Raw genomic sequence first — 20410 nt, forward strand, 5'->3', positions numbered from 1 at the left:
AGAGAGACTTGGCTTATTCAAGATGGAAATTGCTGGTGAGGTTGAGACAAGATTGACATCTCTCAGCAGCAGGGGAGAAAGACGGCTCTGTTCAAAAGAGAATGGGTAATTTCGGTCAATTCTGTTCTTTTTCGTTTCTGTCTTATCTTTATGCCTCTTTAAGAGTGGCAATTTAACAGATGAGGGGACAGAGGCCTTTAATTGAGAATTCCACTTCGCTTCCTCTGCCTTATCTCAAAAACCCGGCAGCTGAGTCGCCGCGGTTTTGAATTTGCCTCTTTTGACCTTCCCCTTCCACCTCCGGTAACACTGAGCCTGGCCCGGAAGGACACACCCTACTTCTGGCGGACGTGCTGGCCCTTTAAAGAAGCCGAGGGCTGCGCGAATTTGGCTGAGGCGCGTCATCTACTGTGGCTCGGCGCCAATCCCGACGCTGGGCGGAGTGAGGCCCGGTCCCTACCGCGGGCTAAAGGAGCCCGGGCCTGGAGGCCTCTGCACCGGTCGCCTGGTCCCGGAACCAGTGCCGCCCAGTGAGTGAATACCGGCCGCAGGCGGGTGGGGAGAAAGGTCACTCCGGCCATGTCAGTCAGCGCGATCTCCTGGGCTACGAGCTTGCCAGGCCGCGCTGGGCGCCCTTTCCTCGTGAGCGCCTGCCCTTGGCTCTCGCACTGCCCCTGGTGCTGATAGGTATTGCCAACCTCGTTCCATTAGGGCGCGTTCTTGTCTCCTGGCGTGGACTCCGGATCTCTCCGTAGCTTTAAAATAGAGTTGAGAAAAACAGGCAGAGTGGTCTCAACAGAAATCAGCACACCATTGCGGGGAATACCTAAATTACAATAATTGGCCTCAGGGAGCGAGGGCGGTGTTAATTACAGAAAACCTCCGGAAGCTGTGGGCTCTGGACTGGAATTTGCAGGGGGATGTGGCCTAGTTTGAATGGAATGCAAATATTTATTGAAATGATTGTGGTGAGACGATCAATCACACATTCAGGCAATGTGTCATCTGATCAGGAAATAAGTCAGCGCAGTAATCCCGATGACAGAATTCATGCAGTTAATCCTTTTTGTCCCCCCAAGTAAAATCAAATCCAGGTACTCACGGGTGACTGGAAGAAAGGCTGTCCGGAACTTGCAGCCCCCACTTCTCCCCAGAAATACACCTTCTCATAGTAATCTATAGTTCACCTGAGAGGCAAGGCTGAAGCATTAAAGACCCCTTCCAAGATATCAGTAGGAATCAAAGGAAAAATGAAGGCAGAGGGATTGAAATCAGCATTCTTTGCAAAACATCTCTCTGAGACACAGTGATGTTTAAAATTGTATAAGTAGCAAGACATTTTTTACCCATGGTAAAAAGTGTTAGTTTTTAAAAGACTTACCTTATACAAGTGAGTGAAATCAAAGTTATCTGTATTGCAAGGTCAACTTTTGCTTATTTTCTGATGCATATTTTGTGAGCAAAAGGAGATAGCTGAAAGTGTTCTAGACACCCTAGGGTATATTCCCAGACTTTGGGAAATGACTTTGTCAGTAATGGGGAAGTTGGGAAAGGAGAGGATGTTGAAAATTCTGAACTCCACAGTGAAATTTACAAGGTGTGGTGCATTTATTCTCAGGTGTGGTTCCCATAAGGAAGCTCTTCTTCCTGCTTGGCTTCCACCTTTAACCCTTCCACCTGGGAGTATCCTGTAACACATTCAGACTACAAGTCCAGACCCAAGAGAGCAAGGCCCAGAAAGAGGTAAGTCTAAATACTAACTTCCTAGACAGTGTTTCTTTCCCAGATGATTGACATGAGGACTCTCTCTCTTTTCAGGGGAGATCCTAACCCCTTACAAACAGGAGCACTTTTAAGGACACAGTTCTGTGATATACAGGGTATGTGGAGGAATAGTACTAGAGTACAGTTGTTTTTTTTTTTTTATAAATGTTTGCAGCAGGTGTAAAAATTTAGTCATCCACTCCTATGTTCAGAAGAAAAATAAGTAATGGCAAGTGGCCTGAGCCACAGTTTTTCTTATCTCTCTCATGCTTTGTGCAAACATTTAGGGGAAGTAGACACGATGGAGACTGTCAAGATGGATAATGTCTCACTCCTAACCTCAGGCAGGTTCTGGTCTGCCGTTAGGGATGAGTCACATGGGACTGTTAGCGTTTGGAGAAAGGAAAGAACTGCCAAATCGCCCTGCTGTCAGTGAGTGACCTCTAACTCTGGTCACAGGGTGCTGGAGTGGCACAGTGGCAGAGGGGGAGGGAGATCTCACCACCTCAGGCCTGTTCAGCATTGTGCCTCTTCATCCTGGTAAGTGATTTGGTATCCTGTGCTCAGCTTTGAAGCTGACTCTGGCACACAGCCCTGAAACTCCAGGGTGTATCCTTGGCCAGAATACAAGGAAGTAACTGAAGTCTTGCTTGCAGTTCCCACTCACCTGGAACCCCATTAGCAGGGCTTCCCACAGAATACTTGTGAATCCTGGCTGTAATGAATTAAGACTGGCCATTCTTACCTGAGGTTCACAACCCTACTCAACAGCCTGTTAAAGAGAAAAGGTATCAGCAACATTGTTGAGAAGGGTAGAGCAGTTGTAACTTTCCCCTGAGTTTTGCAATATTCTGAAATGCAACCAACTAACTCAAGGTCTTCTGTACCCACCCAGTTGGATTGAAAACAAAAATTGGAGTTCTGGCCCATGTAGAGTTGACGGCCCACTTGAAAACTTACATAAGATAGACACTACTGTGCATTCATCTAAAAGGTACATTTCTCAGGACATTTAAGTATCCGTATGTTTTTCCATTTTTGAGAACTTTAGTACATACTATCTTGGAGAGAATGAGAGTGAAGCTGGAGGAGGATGGCTAAGGCAGTCAGCAGTGGGTGGATGGAAATAAGGGGCATGTAGGAGAGGGACAGGGATTGTGGTGGGATGACAGGAAGAATAACTGATCTGACCTTGAGACAGCTCAATCTTCTTAAAACGCAAATGCAAAAGTACAAAGAAATATGTTCTCAAGATGCACAAGGCATCTTCTTAATCACCCCTCCTCAGATGCAAATGTTCTGTTGCCTAATTGTACAGAGGTAAGAAGATGGATGGTATCCACCCGGCCCCTCACAAAAAAAGAGAGTTGTTTTTTTCTTCAAGAATTCAGGTCTTCAAGATTTATGGTGGGAAGAAAAATCAGGAAACAGTCATATACTTATAGTGCAGGGATACGATTTTGGAAATTATCTAGTTCAATCAGTTGGTGTTAGGTGAGTAAAATGATGGCCAGAATTGTTAAATATGCCTGAGGTCAGACAGCTAGTTAGGAGCAAGGACTAGAATCCACACTGTGTTCCTAGGTCAGAAAGTTTACTTTTTTTTTTTTTACTTTGTCATAAGCCCAGTGTAACTCAAAGTGGAGCATACAAGAATGCATGTAGTATATTATTATAAGTCTCCTTGCTTTTTTTACATTTTAGGTCAAAATGGGGTTTATATTTTCAAAATCTATGAATGAAAGCATGAAAAATCAAAAGGAGTTCATGCTTATGAATGCTCGACTTCAGGTATGTTTTAAAATAATTAAGCTATTATGTTGTTATAATGTTTAAAGTTTCTACCACATGTGCTCCAGCCCTACATTCTCTTTGACCCCCAAAAATAAAATGTTCTTGGGGCTGCATCCTCAAAACCAAGATAAAATGGATTACTAATTATTTGGTGAATGGGCTAGTTTAAATCTCCAATCCAGATAAATTTGTGTAAAAATTTCCATTCTGTAGGAAGAGATAACTGCTTAGAGTATGTGGTACATAGAATAATGCCCCCTGCCCCCAAAGATGATGTTTGAGATGGGGAGATTATCCTGGATTATGCAATTGAAAGAATGGACAACTGAATTATTGTAACAGAGCAGTGACCAAGGGGAGACCAAGTATTAGGTTTACAAATCAGCCAGGTGTCCAATGCTTAGCATGTCCTTGTCAAAGACCTTTGGAAACTACAGGATTTTTACTTGTATGTTCGTCCCCATGAAGTCAGGGTCTGTGAAGGGTCTGGGATTTTACCCTACTTGCAAGCTAACAAGTTAGCCTATTACAGAAGACTGGAGACACCGACATCAGAGTCAGAGGACTTTATTACTCACAGCACAGCAAGCAGCATGAGTGTGGTGGTGTTAATTCCCCATGTCCTCCAAAACTCACTGAGGTGACAAAGATGGGCATGGGCGAAATGAGTGCTATGCACTCAGTGGATTTGTGTCACAGTTGAGCAGCGTTGAGGTTAGAGAATCTACTGCTTTTACAGTGGGCCATGAGCAAGGGGTGGGTTGTGGCAGGGGGAGAGGGTGGGAGCTACTTTCCTTGTAGTTGTTGTGTCCTGGTTGACCCGTCCCAAATGGAGATGTCAGACTTGGGAGTTACAAGCCTCCATGGGTCAGGAGTTCATTTTTAAGAAGAGCTCAGCAGCAGACCAATGATTGCTTCCCATTTTTGAAAGGGGTGTGTTATGGGTTGAAATGTGTCCCCCCTCTCCAAATTAATATATTGAAGCCTTAACCTCTAGTACTTCAGAATGTGATCTTGTTTGGAGATAGGGTCTTTACAGAGGTATTCAAGTTAAAATGAGGTGGTTAGAATGGGCCCTAATTCAATGTGACTGATGGCTTTATGAGAAGAAGAAATTTGGACACAAGATCATACAATTCATAGCAGACTATTCATACTGGGAGCATGCAATGTGAATATGAAGACAGCTGTTTACAAGCCAAGGAAGGAGCCTGGAACAGATGCTTCTCTCACAGCCTTAGTAAGGAACAAACCTTGCAGACACCTTGATTTTATATTTTTCCCCTTCAGAACAGGGACAATACATTCCTGTTGCTTAAGCCGTTCAGTTTGTGGTCCTTTGTTATGGCAGCCCCAGCAAACTAATATAGGATGTATTTGGCGCCTGTGCCCAGCAGGTGGTGCTGCTGTATTGGGCAGTGGCCTCTCTGGAGCTTGATAGGGATTTTCTTTTTCTCCCTGGGATTCTATGTTTCTGTTAGACCACCTGGAAGGGGTCTGGGAATCCCTGACTGGGGAGTCCGTTTTGGTCACCATGAGTTACGTATTACGTATAATACAAGCACGTAATACATCAATGTCATTGTACATTTGTATGTAGTGGGGAGGGACAGTGTTGACACGCATCACAGTATCTTGAATTGGCTAAAGGTTCCTTTAATTTTTTTTACTCACTGTGAAGTTTGCTCACACTCTATCAGTTGAATTCAGTTACTTTCCCCCGCCTAGTCACAACACACATGTGGCCAAGCATGATGACTCACACCTGTAATCCCAGCACAGTGGGAGACCAAGGCAGGAAGATTGCTGGAGCCCAAGAATTCAAGACCACCCTGGGCAACATAGTGAGACTCCATTTCCATTTAAAAAATTAAAAAAATTAGCCAGTCATGGTGTTACACAACTACAGTCCCAGCTACACAGGACGCTGAGGTGGGAGGATTGCTTGAGCCCAGGAAGGTCAAGGCTGCAGTGAGCCGTGGTCATGCCACTGTACTCCAGCCTGGGTGACAGAGCGAGACCCTATCTCAAAAAACCAAAACAATAACAAAAGAACAGAGACCAAAGAGTTTAACATAGTTACTTCAAGGGTGGTTGTAATAGTTTCAAGAGATTATGCTGTCTTCAGCTAGGGGAAAGGGGTAGTAAGGGCTTTTTGTCCTTTGGCTCCTTGTCCTAGAATGGGTGCTGCTTCCTCTCCTGTGTTCTCTGGCCTCTGGAGAGAACTGCCACTCAGAGCCATCATTATTTCAGCCTTTGCTGGTGCCACTGCACAGCCTTGCAGTCTTTGGAGCTCTGGGCCACCCCAGTGCTTAGCATACTTGCCTTCCCTGAGACCAAGTAGACTTTGGCACCTGTGTCCAGTCCAACAGAGCCATAAAAGTTTGAGTCCCTCCCTTCCCTGAAGTTCCTTAGCATACTTCCCTAAAGCAGCAGAAGTTGGAGGAGAGGCAGGGGAGGAATAGGGGACTGGAGGGAGACAGCAGCTCAGTGCCAGTAAGCAAGGCTTTGTATTTACTTTCAGTTTCAAGTGGCCTCCTGCCACTGGGCTCAATAAACAAGTTTCTGATGCTTTTAGTCTACCCACAGTTCCCTACCCTCATTGCTGACACCATTTATTTCAGCTTTGGGGACCCCTAGATTCAGCAGCCGTAGCCACATTGCCTTGTTGTTTGGCTGGAGCATGGGACTTACTGCCCCATTGTCTTGATAACATCCTCCCTTCTCCCACCCCAGAAGGGAGCATGACACAGCCAAAGCACCATTAGGACACCTTGTTTCAACCCTACCTTTTGTTGTTCAACCACATTTAACACATAGGACAGTGAGGAACCCTTATTCCACTTTCCCATCCTCATCACTATCTAGGCAAGATCATTTACTACCAGATCTCCGGGAATTTTCTCATGTCCTCTAATACAGCCAACCAGGGCCCTTGTCCCTCCTTTTCCAGAAAGTCAGATATCTATATGAGCATCTCACATTGGCCACCAAAACTATCAGGGCATGTAAAGTGTCTGAGATTTTATGCTACTTGCAAACAACAGTAGTCCTCCTTATCTGTGGGGGATATGGTCCAAGATCCCCAGTGGATACCTGAAATCATGGATAGTACTGAAGTCTGTGTATGCTGTGGTTTTCCCAGTACATACATACCTGTGATAAAGTTTAATTTATAAATTAGCCATACTAAGAGATTAACAATAATTAATAATAAAAATAGAATAACTATAACAATATACTGTAAGTTTTGTGTATGTTCTCTCCTTCTCAAAATACCTTATTGTACTGTAGATCTTAACAACCTTGGCATATGATTTTTCCTTTTTTATTGAGAACTTTCACTCTTTCACTTAAAGGAAGCACTTTATTGCTTCTCTTTGGTATATCCAAATTGCCAGCATCACTACTCTTGCACTTTGGGGGTATGGTTAAGTAAAACAAGGGTTACCTGAACACTAGCCACTGTGATATTGTGACAGCTGATCTGATAACTGCGATGGCTACTAGGTAACTAACAGGCAGGTAGTGTGTACAGCTTGGCTACACTAGACAAGGGGATGATTCATGTCCCAGCTGGAATGGTGGGAGATTTTATCACATTACTCAGAATGATGGACAATTTAAAAATTATGAATTGTTTATTTCTGAAATTTTCCATTTAATATTTTCAGACTGAGGTTGACCATGGGTAACTCAAACTGTGGATAAGAGGGGACCGCTGTAATAAATTAGCCTGTTATTATTTCTTGGATGCTGGCGGAAGACTTTATTCCTCGTAGCACAGAAAGCAGCACACACTCCAAGTCCCATAGAGGAGATGAAGGAGAGCCTCATTGGATGCTGGGATGGATGCTTTGGGTTTGTGGCATAGCTGAGGAACATTGAGCTTGTGGACTCTATCACTTTCATCATGAGTGATAAGCAAGTCTGCTGTGACTGGAAGGAGATGGTACCTCATCCCTCAAGGTTGTTTACTGCAAATGCAACTCTGGGAAATGACCCAGCTAAAGAGCAGTCAGGGCTTGTGACCTCATCCTACCCAACAAGATGGTGCAGGAAGACGTGGCCCATGGTGGACTGATTCTCCCGTGTGTTGCTTAAGGTGACTAGGTTTTACTTGTTGATCAAGATACAATTTATTATTTATTTCTTAATTTCAAGAAAGGATGAACAGGGGAATATAGGCCAACATGGTTGAGCCAGTGTTCTAACTCTAGAGATACTTGAGTTCTGATCCTACCTGGGGCAGCCTAGAGAGAAACATCTTCATCTACAGCAGTTTCGGAAGATCAGGTTGCTCCTTGAATGTGTCCTACTTAAGGAATTAAACTTCTAGCATCATTCTAGGGTATAGAGCTATTCTTTCCCTTTTTAAGAGTATGAAATACTTGATATTTACCACAGAATATATTTATATCAAATGTAAGTTATGGAGTATAAGATGAACACCAGCGAATCTCCCACTAAACTTAAGAATTCTGTTATGATAATATTCCTGAAGCTCCCTGGGGGTTCTCCTCCCTATGTGTTGAGTGAATCCAAATAGCTAAGGCTGGGCTGGAATTTACCTCATGTCCCAGAAGTCTCTAGGGTTGAAAAGGATCCTGGAAATCAAATGGACTTGACTACTGGGCTAGAAGATGATCTTTTTTTAGGGTCCTCAAAGGTGAAGTTTTAAAAAAAATTCTGATTAAAATACCATGTCCAAATGACATATTTAGCCTGTGATTTAGGCTTGTGGCTATTTTTTAATTTAATGGCACCTCCATGAAAAGGATAAATAGAAGAAATAAAGCAAAACATTTATTAAAGTAAATCTAATAACTAAAATCTTACCCTACTGGAGTTTCTTTAGTTCTATATTTTTTGATTAAAAAAAAAGATAAATCACAACTCAATAATTTTGTGTTACTGTTTTTTTTTTCTTGTGGGGGGAAAAGACCACTCATGATTCAACCCCATCTCTTATACCACTGGCCAGGCTCCCAATCCTGGCTGCACATTTGATTCATCCAGGGCCTTCTGAATGTTTGGGTCCCACCTCAGACCTTCACAGAGTTGTTATTTTAATCTCTTCAGGTGACTGTAATGCATGGCCTGGGGTGAGAACCATTTTTTCCCTTCTTTTTCCGTGATGTTACATAATTATAATTGGTGATTGTCAGTGATTTCATATAATCTATACTGGAGATAGAAACCAAACAAGTTTTCAATTAATAGCCAATCAGGAAATGAAATTAAATCAATCACTGGAGTCTGGTTAATCAAATTTGTAAAAGGCCTCAAATCAAAAGGTTTTCTTTTTTTTAGCTAACAACTTTGCTTCAAATTGTGATGGAGAGGATTCATGCTACTAGTTATAATGGTATTTTCAGATTATCAACAAACTTCAATTTCTTTCTAGCCTGTGTTTGGATGGTGGATGAGTGGTAAACTAGCACTCCTTTTAAATACTTCCTTAAAATACCACTAGGTGGCACACCTAAACTAGAGTGGCTGGAAAAGCATTTTGAGAATAAGGGAAGAACATATTCTATAGGTCCATGCTATGCTACAGTGCTATGTAGGCAAAGCAGTTATGATCAATGTAAAGATTAGTTGGGTAGTAAACAGATGTTTATTTGTTGTTTATTGTGTTCAAGCAGCAAACTAAAGATTTAAAAAAAATACATGAGATCTAGACTTTGATCTTCATGTCTATTGTTAGATTTTGGTGTTAAGAAAATGAGGCATAGCTATGAACCAAAAAATATAGTTATTTAATATTAATATGTATAGGCTGGGTGGGGTAGCCCATGCCTATAATCCTGATCAACGCAGTGAAACCCCATCTCTACAAAACAAGAAGAAAGATTAGTCAGGCGTAGTGGCTCGTGCCACTTGGGAGAAAGATCGCTTAAGCCCAGGAGTTTGCGACCAGCCTGGGCAACATGACGAAACCCCATCTCTTCTTTCTCTCTCTCTCTCTCCACTCTGTGTCTCTCTATATATGTATACAAAATATAAAATATATCATATATAATAATATATGTTACATATAATACTATAGGCACCCATCACATTGCCCAGCTAATATATATAATATATAATAACACATGATATATACCGTATATTACATATATTATATAATTACATATTACATATATTATGTATTACACATATTACATGTTACATATATTGTAGTATATGCAACATATATTACATATATTTTATAATATGTGTAACATATTACATATATTTTATATGTATTATAGATTATTATATATTAGCTGGGCAATGTGATGTGTGCCTATAGTTTCAGCTACTCAGGAGTCTGAGGTGGGAGGATTGCTTGAGCCTGGGGGGTCAAGGTTGCAGTGTGCTGTGATTATGCCACTACACTGCAACCTGGGTGACAGAGAAAGACCTTGTCTCAAGCAAAAGAAAAATAATAAAAAAGAAATTTCCCATCTGAATTTCTTAATGAGCTGTTGTTGAGGTACCTGGGGCTTGGCAGTCTGTTCATAGAGTGTTTCAAGAAGAAAGAAGGTGTTTTCAATGGTGTCAAATGTGACAGAGAAGTCAAAGGCCTTTAAAAAAAAGTCAGTGCCTGGGAGGAACCATGTCAGTAGAGTATGAGGGAAGAAACAAGTCTGTAAAGGCCTGAGTGTACATAAGGATAAAACGAAGGAAGAATGTATATAGACTCCCTTAGTTTTCTGTGAAATCTTACTATGCAGGTAAAAGATATGATATGTTCCAAATATAATTATAAGAAGAAACATACTTCCAGACACATACTGGGAGGTATTCCTTTGGCATTGCAACATTCACTTACACATTTAATACACTTTATGGAGTGTCTATCATATGCCAGTTGAATTAGGAGCTAGAGATACTTTGGTAAAACAGCACAATCCCCTCTTTCAAGGAACTCAGCTCTTGAACAGGGTAGTGGTGTGGTAGTGATAACAAACAGTTTCAATATTGTGTTAAGAACTGAGAATTCTAGAGTGTTTTGTGAACCAAAATTGGTCTGGCTTCAAATGTCTTCTAAGTGCCAGAAGACTATGGAGCCATATCTTCAGAATTTTGAGAGAAAAACCCCAAAATTTTAGGTAAATTATACATGCATGCTGATAAAAAGAAAATTTTAAACATGCAAATATTAAGAAAATAAGTCAGCCAGGTGTTTTGAAAAAAATTAACTGAAGATATAGTTTCATCAATTTAGAAAGAAATACTAAGACCCACCAGCAAATCTAACTTGCTAAAGTGCATGTAGAGGAGAGGAAAACTTTTAAAAAAACTTTAAAACCAACATTTTGGTAATCTTGTTTCTTCTATTCCATCTTCCTTTGCCTTTTTGCCCCTTTTTGTTGGAATATACTTTAAGGCAAATTTCAATTTACCTGTAAATATTTCTGTATGAATCTGTAACAGATATGGATATAACCATATTTAACTAACTTAGCAGTAATTTCTTCCTATCATATGCAACCTAATTTCAATTGCTTCACAAGTGTCTTTTACAGTTGGATTTGAAATAGGGATCCAAGGGCAGGGCGCCGTGGCTCAAGCCTGTAATCGCAGCACATTGGGAGGCCAAGACGGGCGGATCACGAGGTCAGGAGATCGAGACCGTCCTGGCTAACACGGTGAAATCCCGTCTCTACTTAAAAAAAAAATACAAAAAACTAGCTGGGCGAGGTGGCGGGCGCCTGTAGTCCCAGCTACTCGGGAGGCTGAGGCAAGAGAATGGCGTAAACTCGGGAGGCGGAGCTTGCAATGAGCTGAGATCCGGCCACTGCACTCCAGCCTGGGCTGCAGAGCGAGACTCCATCTCAAAAAAAAAAGAAACAGGGATCCAAGCAAAGTTTTCATACTATACTTGATTATTATGACTCCTAAGTCTTTCTCAGATTGTGAGACTATCCCTTCCTTCCTACTTGTCGTACCATTTATTAGTTGAAGAAACCAGCTCATCTGTTTTATGGAACGTCCTACAGTTTGTATTTGGCTGATTGCCTCCTCATGGTATTTTTTAACATATTCTTCTATACTTCATTCTTCCTATGAAGTGGTAAACCTAGAGGTTTGATGAGACTCAGGTTCAGTTCTTTTAGCAAGAATCTTTTCTAGATGGCACTGTGTACTTCCTAATACATCACATCATAAAGCTCATGAGGTCTGGTTGTCTTTCCTTTAGTCATATCAACCTCATCTACCCGTTATAAAGTTCCCCATCAACCTGTGATCAACTGGCCTTACCATCCACTCATGATCATTGCTTACATCTGTGACTTCATTAGGGCTTGAAAAAAATGGCAGTTGAACAATATTCTCTCATTCCTTTGACATTTGTTGTCTGGAAATTTATTAAGAACTTTCTCTTCCTATTTGGTTATCCTGAAATGTAGTTTGTACAGGAAACAAAAATAAATGCTTGATTCTGTCCTTTTATTTAGCAATTTCAGAATAGTGAATTGATACTCTAGAAGTCTCCAAAGGTGACCAAATAATTTTTGTTTATTTGCATATTATGACTATAAACTCTTTAATCAGTTGTAGTCATTATTCTTCTTGCTCAAGTTATCCCATCTTTGGCTATTGGAAGTTCTTTCAAGTTGATTCCTATGTCCCTTGGATAAGACCCACTTAATTCTTGATTGTAGGCACGTTGCTTTAGCCTGCCTGTGTCTCATTTCCCACATGTGAGTATATGGTTTAATAATAAGGATTATGATACTTTGTAGAGTTACTCTGAGGATTAAGTGAGATGTCTCACATAATAAGAATTTAGCACACAGCATCTGCCCCATGTAAGCACTCAGCAAAGTCAGTAATTAAAGCAAACGTTTTCTAATTAGATGTGCCATTTATTCATTCACCAAATATTTATGGAGGAGCCCCTGCTCTACACTGTGCAGTATTTAGATGGGGAGACATAACAGTGAACAAAACCCTTCCCCTGTGGAACTTACACTCCAGTGGGAACACATGCAACAAACCAACAACCACGGTGTCTTAGTGGTGATGAGTTCTGTGAGGGGAAAAAGAGTAAGGGATGATGATGGGAGACAGTGGGTGGGTGAGTGGGAAATCCCATTTTTGGTAGAGTAGTTAGTGCAAGCCTCAGAAGGTGACCTTTGAGCTGAGCCTTGAGGGAAATGACAAAGTGAGCCATGCAGATAGCCGGGGAAAGAGTTTCAGGCAGAAGGAAAGTGAATGCAGAGGCACTGAGCTGGGAGAACTCGTGGTGAGTTGGAAGACCAGCAAAGAGGCTGGTGTGGCCAGAACTCTGAAAGGATGCGGGGGAGTGGAGAGAGATGAGGTGAGAGGTCGTTCAAGCTTTGTACCCAGGACAGATGTTTTGAAATGTATTCTGAGTGATGTGGGAAGCCACTAAAGGGTTTTGAGAGGAGTAGTGATGTGACCTGATAGTTTTTGCAATATAAAATATAGTGTGTGCTCAATAAATGCTTTCTCAAATACATAAAAAAGCAGCAAACAACTATTACGAGCACATTTAAAAGTTGCTTAAATCCTTATAACTTCTAATATGTGTCATACTTGTGCCCTCCCATCTGTTTTTTTCTTTACTTGCTTGTTTTTTGAGGAGAAGACCGTACTAACATCTTCAAATAGGAAGGGTCCTATGTTCTGAGGAAAGGAAGAAAGTGCAGTGTGTGCTTTGCAGAGAGGCTTTTGGTGACAGGGAACCGGAATGTAGAGTAGGTGGAGGAGAAGAAGGCAGCACAAGTTTTGTAGGTAGAAAGACCAGGTAGTGAGTGGGAGTTGGCCCAGAGCCTAGAAGTGTGAGTGGACTTAACCTGGAAGTGTCTTGCATAAAGGGATGGCATGGCCAACACAAGTTCGCTGAGGGAGTGGGGGTACGTGCGCGACTTAACTCCTGGATCCACACCGTCTTTAGCTTGTCCTTCTGGGACTCATTTCTGCCCATACCTCCTGTACCCACCACCTGCCTTAGTCTCCCCATGTTCCTCACCTGAAGTCATTCTTCCGAAGTTCGTTTTTTTCACTTGTGAAAAAAATACACATCATATAAGTGTAACCGTTTTAAAATCTACCACAATTCAGTGACATTTAGTACATGTACAATGTTGTGCAATTGTCACCACTATTTAATTCTGTAACACTTCATCACTCCAAAAGGAAACCGTATAATTGCTAACCAGCCACTTCAAATTCCTCCTCTCCTTCCTCAGCCCTTTGCAACCACTACTATGCTTTCTGCAACCACTAATCTGTTTTCTGTCTCAATGGGTTTGCTTATTTGGGGCATTTTCTATAAATGAAATCATAGAATACATAGTCTTTTGTGTCTGGCTTCCTCCAGTTAACATAATCTTTCTAAGATTCATCCGTGTTGTAACATGTATCAGTACCTCATTCCTTTTTATGGCTGAATATCATCCATTGTATGGATATACCATATTTTGTTTACCTAGTCATCTGTTGGTGGATATTTGGGTTGTTTCTACCTTTTGGCTATTGTTTAGTGCTGCTGTGAACATTCTTATACCAGTTTTTGTTTGAACAGTTGTTTTCCATTCTTTTGGGTATATATCTAGTAATGGAGTTGCTGAGCCATGTGGTAATTTTATGCTTAACTTATTGAGGAACCACCAAACTGTTTTCCACCATGGCCGCAGTTTTTTACATTCCCACTGTAAAGTGTAAGGGTTACCATTTTTTATGTCCTCACCAAATCTTATTTTCTCTCTCTCTCTTTTTTTTTTTTTCGAATCCTAGTCATCTGGTGATTTTGAAATATATCTCATTCTGGTTTTGAGTTGAATTTCCATAATGGCTAATAACATTGAATATGTTTTCATGGGCTTAATGGCCATTTGTGTATCTGCTTTGGTGAAAAGTCAGTTCTAGTCTTTTGTGTGTCCTTTTTGTGGCTCGCGGTGGCTGCTGGCCCTAGGGCCTGTCTGGCTCAGCTGGGCGGGCGCGCCAGGACCACCCCGGATGCTGATGCTGCAGCCTCTGTAGGGAGCGCCTGAACCCGCCATGGAGAAAGTTCCGCTGAAGAAAGCTCAGTCTCAGTTGTGCTTCCTGGCTCTTGCCTCCCAAACGCGTACCATTTCCACTTGATGTCATCACGCAGAATGGGGTGAAAGGGACTCAGTGACATATTCAGTTTGGAGGATAAATAATCATACTGCAATGTTTTCCTTGGGAACCACTATTTCCAGAAGCCATGGTCTTTGAAAATTACCATTGCTGCTGGCCTTGTATTCCTGGGTGTTTTGAGAGAAGATGTGCCCCACTGCTGGCTCTGAGTGCCTGTCGCTGAGGTCGCCCTTGCCTTTGACAAAATGAACACACCTGTGAGTGTTGATGCCTGTGAGCTCCCTATCACCTGCACTGGAAAGACGCAAAGCGGCGGCCTCTGAAGACCAGCTCCCTCCCCTTCCCCTTGGCCTTGTCCTTCCTGCTCAGGGTCCACCATGGAGACGCTGTCCCAGGACTCTGCTAGAATGTCAGATCTGTTTTAATTACTACAGCCCCTAGCGAAGGCCCAAGTTGCTGGATTGCAAGCACACCTGCTGTTCAGTGTGCCTCCAGCAGATGACCAGCCAGAAGGAGGTGTGATGACCCTGGTGCAGCGGTGTCACCAAGCTGCCCCCCCGGCTTCTCCGTGTCGCAGCTCCTCGATGACCCCAAGGTCCTGGCTGTCATCACCATTCCACACACTTCCGAGCACATGCTGGTTTTCATCAGACTTCCCAGCAATGGGTGCTACATGCTGCCCCTGCCCATCTCCAAGGAGCATGTGCTGCTGCCCGGAGACATGAGCTACCGCCTGCTTCCCAGGAGCCCACAGAAGTCCGTCACTGTGGTGACCCTCCCTGCTGGACAGCAGCCTCTGCAAGGCCGGGCTCCCCAGGAGGCAGCGGAGGAGGAGCAGGATAGGCGGGGTGTGGTGGAAAGCTCCATCTGGTTGGGGGTGTGCACTGTCATCTTGGTGGCTTGGGTCTTGGTCTTCCCCCTCAGCATCGTGCTCCATAACATGTCCTGCATTTCTAAGCATTTCACTGTGACATCTTGTGGCTGGAGAGGGCTGCAGGGAAGTCTCTTGTGGGTGCCAACTTAGGGGTTGAGCATGTTGGTGATGAGATCCCAGTGAGAAGATGAGGGGCGACACTGACCATTTGGTGCTGAGCACTGGCCTCTGGTTTGCCTCTTGATTTACCCCAAGACAGACATGAAGGGCAGAAGGTGAGGTCTCAACAAGATACCAGGCGAATTGCTCTGAGTATTGATGGCAACAGCTTTGAAGATGATCGTATGCATCCTCATAATCGTGTATTAAATGGACAGTAATTTCTGATTTTTCAAAATCATATTATGAGATCGACATATTCTACTTAGACATTAAACTCTACAAGTGCGTACAATGTGATCTTCTCTAAATATGTTAGATTAAAACAAAGATGCTACGTATGCAAGGAGAATTAAACCTGCAAATCCATGTAAAAATTCAGTTAAGACATGCAGTACTGACTTCTTTACGTTTTTTTTTCCTTGAAACTCAGTCTTCATTTAGTTGCTAAGGCTTTTTATACATTTTGAATGGCACCAAAACAAAATAAGTCAAAATGGACAGTCGTTTTTATTTTTTGAGAAAATATTTTAACAAGTGTCTCCATTGTGTTGTGTTTTGTCATGAACCTTCATTTTCTTCACTTGTAATTAGAGCTTCTATGTGTTTATTAAACAGAAAGCCCAATAGGGGCGCAATAAACTGAGAAATCATGAGGAAAAAAAAAGTACTTTACATAGTATGGATACTAGATTTTTATTGGATATAAGTTTTGTAAATATTTTCTCCCATTTGCAGGTTTTTTTTTTCTCTTGGCAGTGTCCACTGAAACACACATTTTCAATTTTTATGAAGTCCAATTTATTTTTCTTTTGTTGTTTTTGGTGTCATATCAGAGAAACCATTGCCAAATCCAACTTCATAAGGATTTGCTCCTATGTATTTTTTCTAAAAGTTTTCTAGTTGTAGCTCTTAAATTTAGGTCTTTGGTCCATTTTGAGTTAATTTCTATGTATGGTATGAAGTAAGGGTCCAACTTTACTCTTTTGCATGTGGATATCTAGCTGTCTTGGTATGAGGTCCATTCTTCATGAGTATACAGAAGCTAGACACTGTACAGTAAAGATTAGGGGTCACATACTAAGTCTTTAACTGGCTCAGATAAAGAAACTGCTCACCAGGTTCTGCCCACACAGCCCCTTTGAAAAGTGCATCTTGACCTTTACTGGTCTTCAAAGTTTGAGTGGCAACCTGCTGTGTCTTTCTCTTTCAAAGCTGGAATGAGTGGAAATAAGTTAGCTTAGTTATAGTACGAAGGACTGTATCTAAATGCAAATACTATTATGCATTATTTAACTTTTAAAGAGCCTACTAAAAATGTCCACCAAGTCTCTTAAAATGTGGGGCAGATACTAATATGTCTGCAGTCACTTAGGGGAGCTAATGAAAATATGTTTAATATTTCCTATATTCTGATGTCCAGAAATGGTAAGAAGTGAAAGTAGAACACTTAATAAAGGTCATTAGAGCCACAGGCACTTTTCTACAAAGGTAGATAAATGGCAAAGAAAGGTCAAGCCACCAAGCTGATCCTTGGCTGCCTAGCCCTTCCATGCAAACAATGGGTCCAGGACAGACACTTCTCCAGGGCAGACACACAGTTTTTAGATTTGTTCACAAACTTAAGTGAGACCAATGAATCTAGTAACCATCAGAAAGCTTTTTTTTTTTTTCCTCCAAGCTATAATTTTATTTTCATAAATCTGAAGAGAGCAAATTTTTGTTAATTTTTGTTCTTCATTGCTTGGGCAAGGGGGTGGATTGCTTTAATATTTATTAATTCTGTGAGGCATTTACAAAATGCCTACTATATGCAGGGTTTCAGGTGCAAAATGATTAAAAATGATCCTATAGCTTTAATTGTTTTTGCCTTCTTTATACATTTTGATAATATGTATACAGATAGACACATAGTCACCGTACCATATTTCAAAAGAACTTCAGGTAACCTTGTTATTAAAATCTTTAGACTTTTACATGTCTTTTTTCTACTTTACCTGGTTCCTTAAGTTGATGAAGAATTTAGGGCAGCAGGAGGAGGAGGATTTCTAGAGAGAGAAAAAAGCCCCCATAGATGTCTTTAATGTTGAGTATTAAGGAAAACGATCTGAAGTATTTTTAGACTTGAATAAACTCATGATATTCAGAATAAAAGTGAATCTGTATTTTTTTTTTTTTTTTTTTTTTTTTTTTGAGGCAGAGTCTCGCTCTGTCGCCCAGGCTGGAGTGCAGTGGCCGGTTCTCAGCTCACTGCAAGCTCCGCCTCCTGGGTTCAGGCCATTCTCCTGCCTCAGCCTCCCGAGTGGCTGGGACTACAGGCGCCCGCCACCTCGCCCGGCTAGTTTTTTGTGTTTTTTAGTAGAGACGGGGTTTCACCGGGTTAGCCAGGATGGTCTCGATCTCCTGACCTCGTGATCCGCCCGTCTCGGCCTCCCAAAGTGCTGGGATTACAGGCTTGAGCCACTGCGCCCGGCCGTGAATCTGTATTTTTAAAAAATGCTTAATTTTGAAATAATTTTAGATTTGCAGAAAAGGTGCAAAACATGGAGAGTTCAAGTATATCCTTTATCCAGCTTTCTCTAATATTAACAATTTACAAAATAATTGTACAGTGATCAAAACCAGGAGATTAATATTGGTACAATACTATTTAAACCACTGATTTTTTTTTTTTTTTTTTTTTTTTTCATTTCACCAGTTTTTCTCCTGAAGTCCCCTTTCTGTTCCAGGATCAAACCCAAGATCTTGCTTTACATTTAATTGGTGTCTTCTCAATCTCCTCCCATCTGTGACAGTTATTCTTTCTTTCCTTGGCTTTTATGATAAGTACTTTTGAGAAATACTGGTCATTTATTTAGTAGAATTTCTTACTTTGGGTTTGTTCAATATTTTCTCCTGATTCGACTGAGATTGTGAACGTTTTTGCTTATTTTTCTTAAACCATAAAATGCTTTTGTGTCTTCCTTGTTGCATTGTATCAGAGGATACATGAAGTTGATATGTCTTATTGCTAGTGGTGTTAACTTTGATCACTTGGTTAAGGTTGTATCCATCAAGTTTATATACACTGTAAAGTTACTGTTTTTTCTTTCTAATTGATAAATATCTTTGAGGAAATACTTTGAGACTTTGTTAATATCCTGCTTCTTCTTGAACTTTTGCCCACTGATTTCATCTTTCATTGGTGGGATCTTACGTGCAACAATTATTACTCTGAGGTTTGCCTAATACTGATTTTTTTTATTTACTTCATTTCATCTGTATTTGTTAATTGGAAGAGCCATCCCTTCTTTGTGTGTTTATTTATTCAATTATTTATATCAATATGTTTTCATGGACATTTTGTTCTATGGGTTATAAGCTAGTGCCATCATTATTTATTTTGTGGCTCAGATTGTTTCAGCCTTGACTTTGACCAACTTCCATTTGCTTTCTATATCATTTCAATAGAACTCATCCTTTTTTGAGTACTTGCTTCTTTTCTGTGATCACAGTATATGCCAGGCTCATCTTATATTGTTCCTGTTCCAGGCCTGGAATTATTGACTTCTTCATGGAGTCCTGGTTCCTTTTGTCAGAGAATGATATTTGGAAATCAAGACCTGGGCTCTGGGTGTGCTCACTGTTACGATGATTGTCCTTAGGTTCTCTCAGTAAAGACATGTATGTATATGAACCCATGCATAGACGCACATCTGTATTTATTTCTATATCTACCTATCTGTATATATTTTCTAAACCACAAGTTCATATTGGCACCTCTAATTCCAATCCAGTATGACACATTTCATTCTAGCTCTTTCCTTTTCTTTTTCTGTAAGTTGTTTTTCCTTAGGTACTGAGACACTTTACACTATATTCACTTCAATCCCAGTAGACACATAAAATAGTTTTAGAATTGCCCATATGTACCCCTGTAAGAAACAGATTCAATAACTAGAGGACATTATTTGTATGTTCTTTTTGTCTTCACAGTATCCAGTCAAAATACTGATTTCAGAAGTTAATAAGGTTAGTTTTTCCTGGCTCCTTCAGTGTTAGTTTATTGACTTGTAATGCAGTTGGGTTTATTTGTTATACTTTGTATTCTCTCCACATCTGGTTGATTTTAATTAATTATAGGGCTGAGGAGTATATGAAACATGGCTATGGTTCTAATAGTCAGAGCTATATAAAAAGATACATTCATGGTAGCTCATGCCTGTAATCCCAGCACTTTGGGAGGCCAAGGTAGGCAGATCACCTGAGGTCAGGACTTTGAGACCAGCCTGGCCAACATGGTGAAACCTTTGTCTCTACTAAAAATACAAAAGTTAGTTGGGTGTGGTGGCGGGCACCTGTAATCCTAGCTACTTGGGGAGGCTGAGGCAGCAGAATCGCTTGAACCCAGGAAGTGGAGGTTGCAGTGAGCCGAGATGGCGCCATTGCACTCCAGCCTGGTGACAGAGCAAGACCCTGTCTTAAACAAACAAACAAACAAACAAGATACACTTCAAGAAATGTTCTTCCTCTTTCTCCCTATTAACCCATTCCCATTCCCTCTCCTCTTTATAATACCCTGTTACCACCCTTCCTCTATAGGTGTTTAATTTCTTAACCAAGGTAAATCTTTGGTTTGTCCTTCCTACATTGATTTGGTACAGTGAATAGCTACATGTGTATTTTCTCATGCCCCCTTCTCTTATGTGCGAAGGGTAGCATATTATTGATACCTTGCTTACTTTGCATTTTTCA

At 41.2% G+C, this 20410-nt stretch overlaps 1 protein-coding gene and 1 pseudogene across 2 annotated transcripts in view; both read left to right on the forward strand.

Moving 5' to 3' along the window:
* The first annotated feature begins 341 nt into the window (after positions 1–341).
* Positions 342–20410, forward strand: part of PLGRKT (plasminogen receptor with a C-terminal lysine) — a 78528-nt gene continuing 58459 nt past the window's right edge. The window contains exons 1-3 of one of the 2 annotated variants that reach the window (XM_023213173.3): positions 342–530; positions 1619–1743; positions 3469–3555. In XM_023213173.3, coding sequence (XP_023068941.1) covers positions 3475–3555 — 81 coding nt within the window. In that variant the 5' untranslated portion in view covers positions 342–530; positions 1619–1743; positions 3469–3474. Of the gene's footprint in view, positions 688–1618; positions 1744–3468; positions 3556–20410 lie in introns of both variants that reach the window. The other variant, XM_023213174.1, reaches the window with a different exon arrangement.
* Positions 14823–15667, forward strand: LOC116418444 (annotated as a pseudogene).

The sequence above is a fragment of the Piliocolobus tephrosceles genome, chromosome 14, assembly GCF_002776525.5.
Source record: "Piliocolobus tephrosceles isolate RC106 chromosome 14, ASM277652v3, whole genome shotgun sequence".
NCBI lineage: Eukaryota > Metazoa > Chordata > Mammalia > Primates > Cercopithecidae > Piliocolobus > Piliocolobus tephrosceles.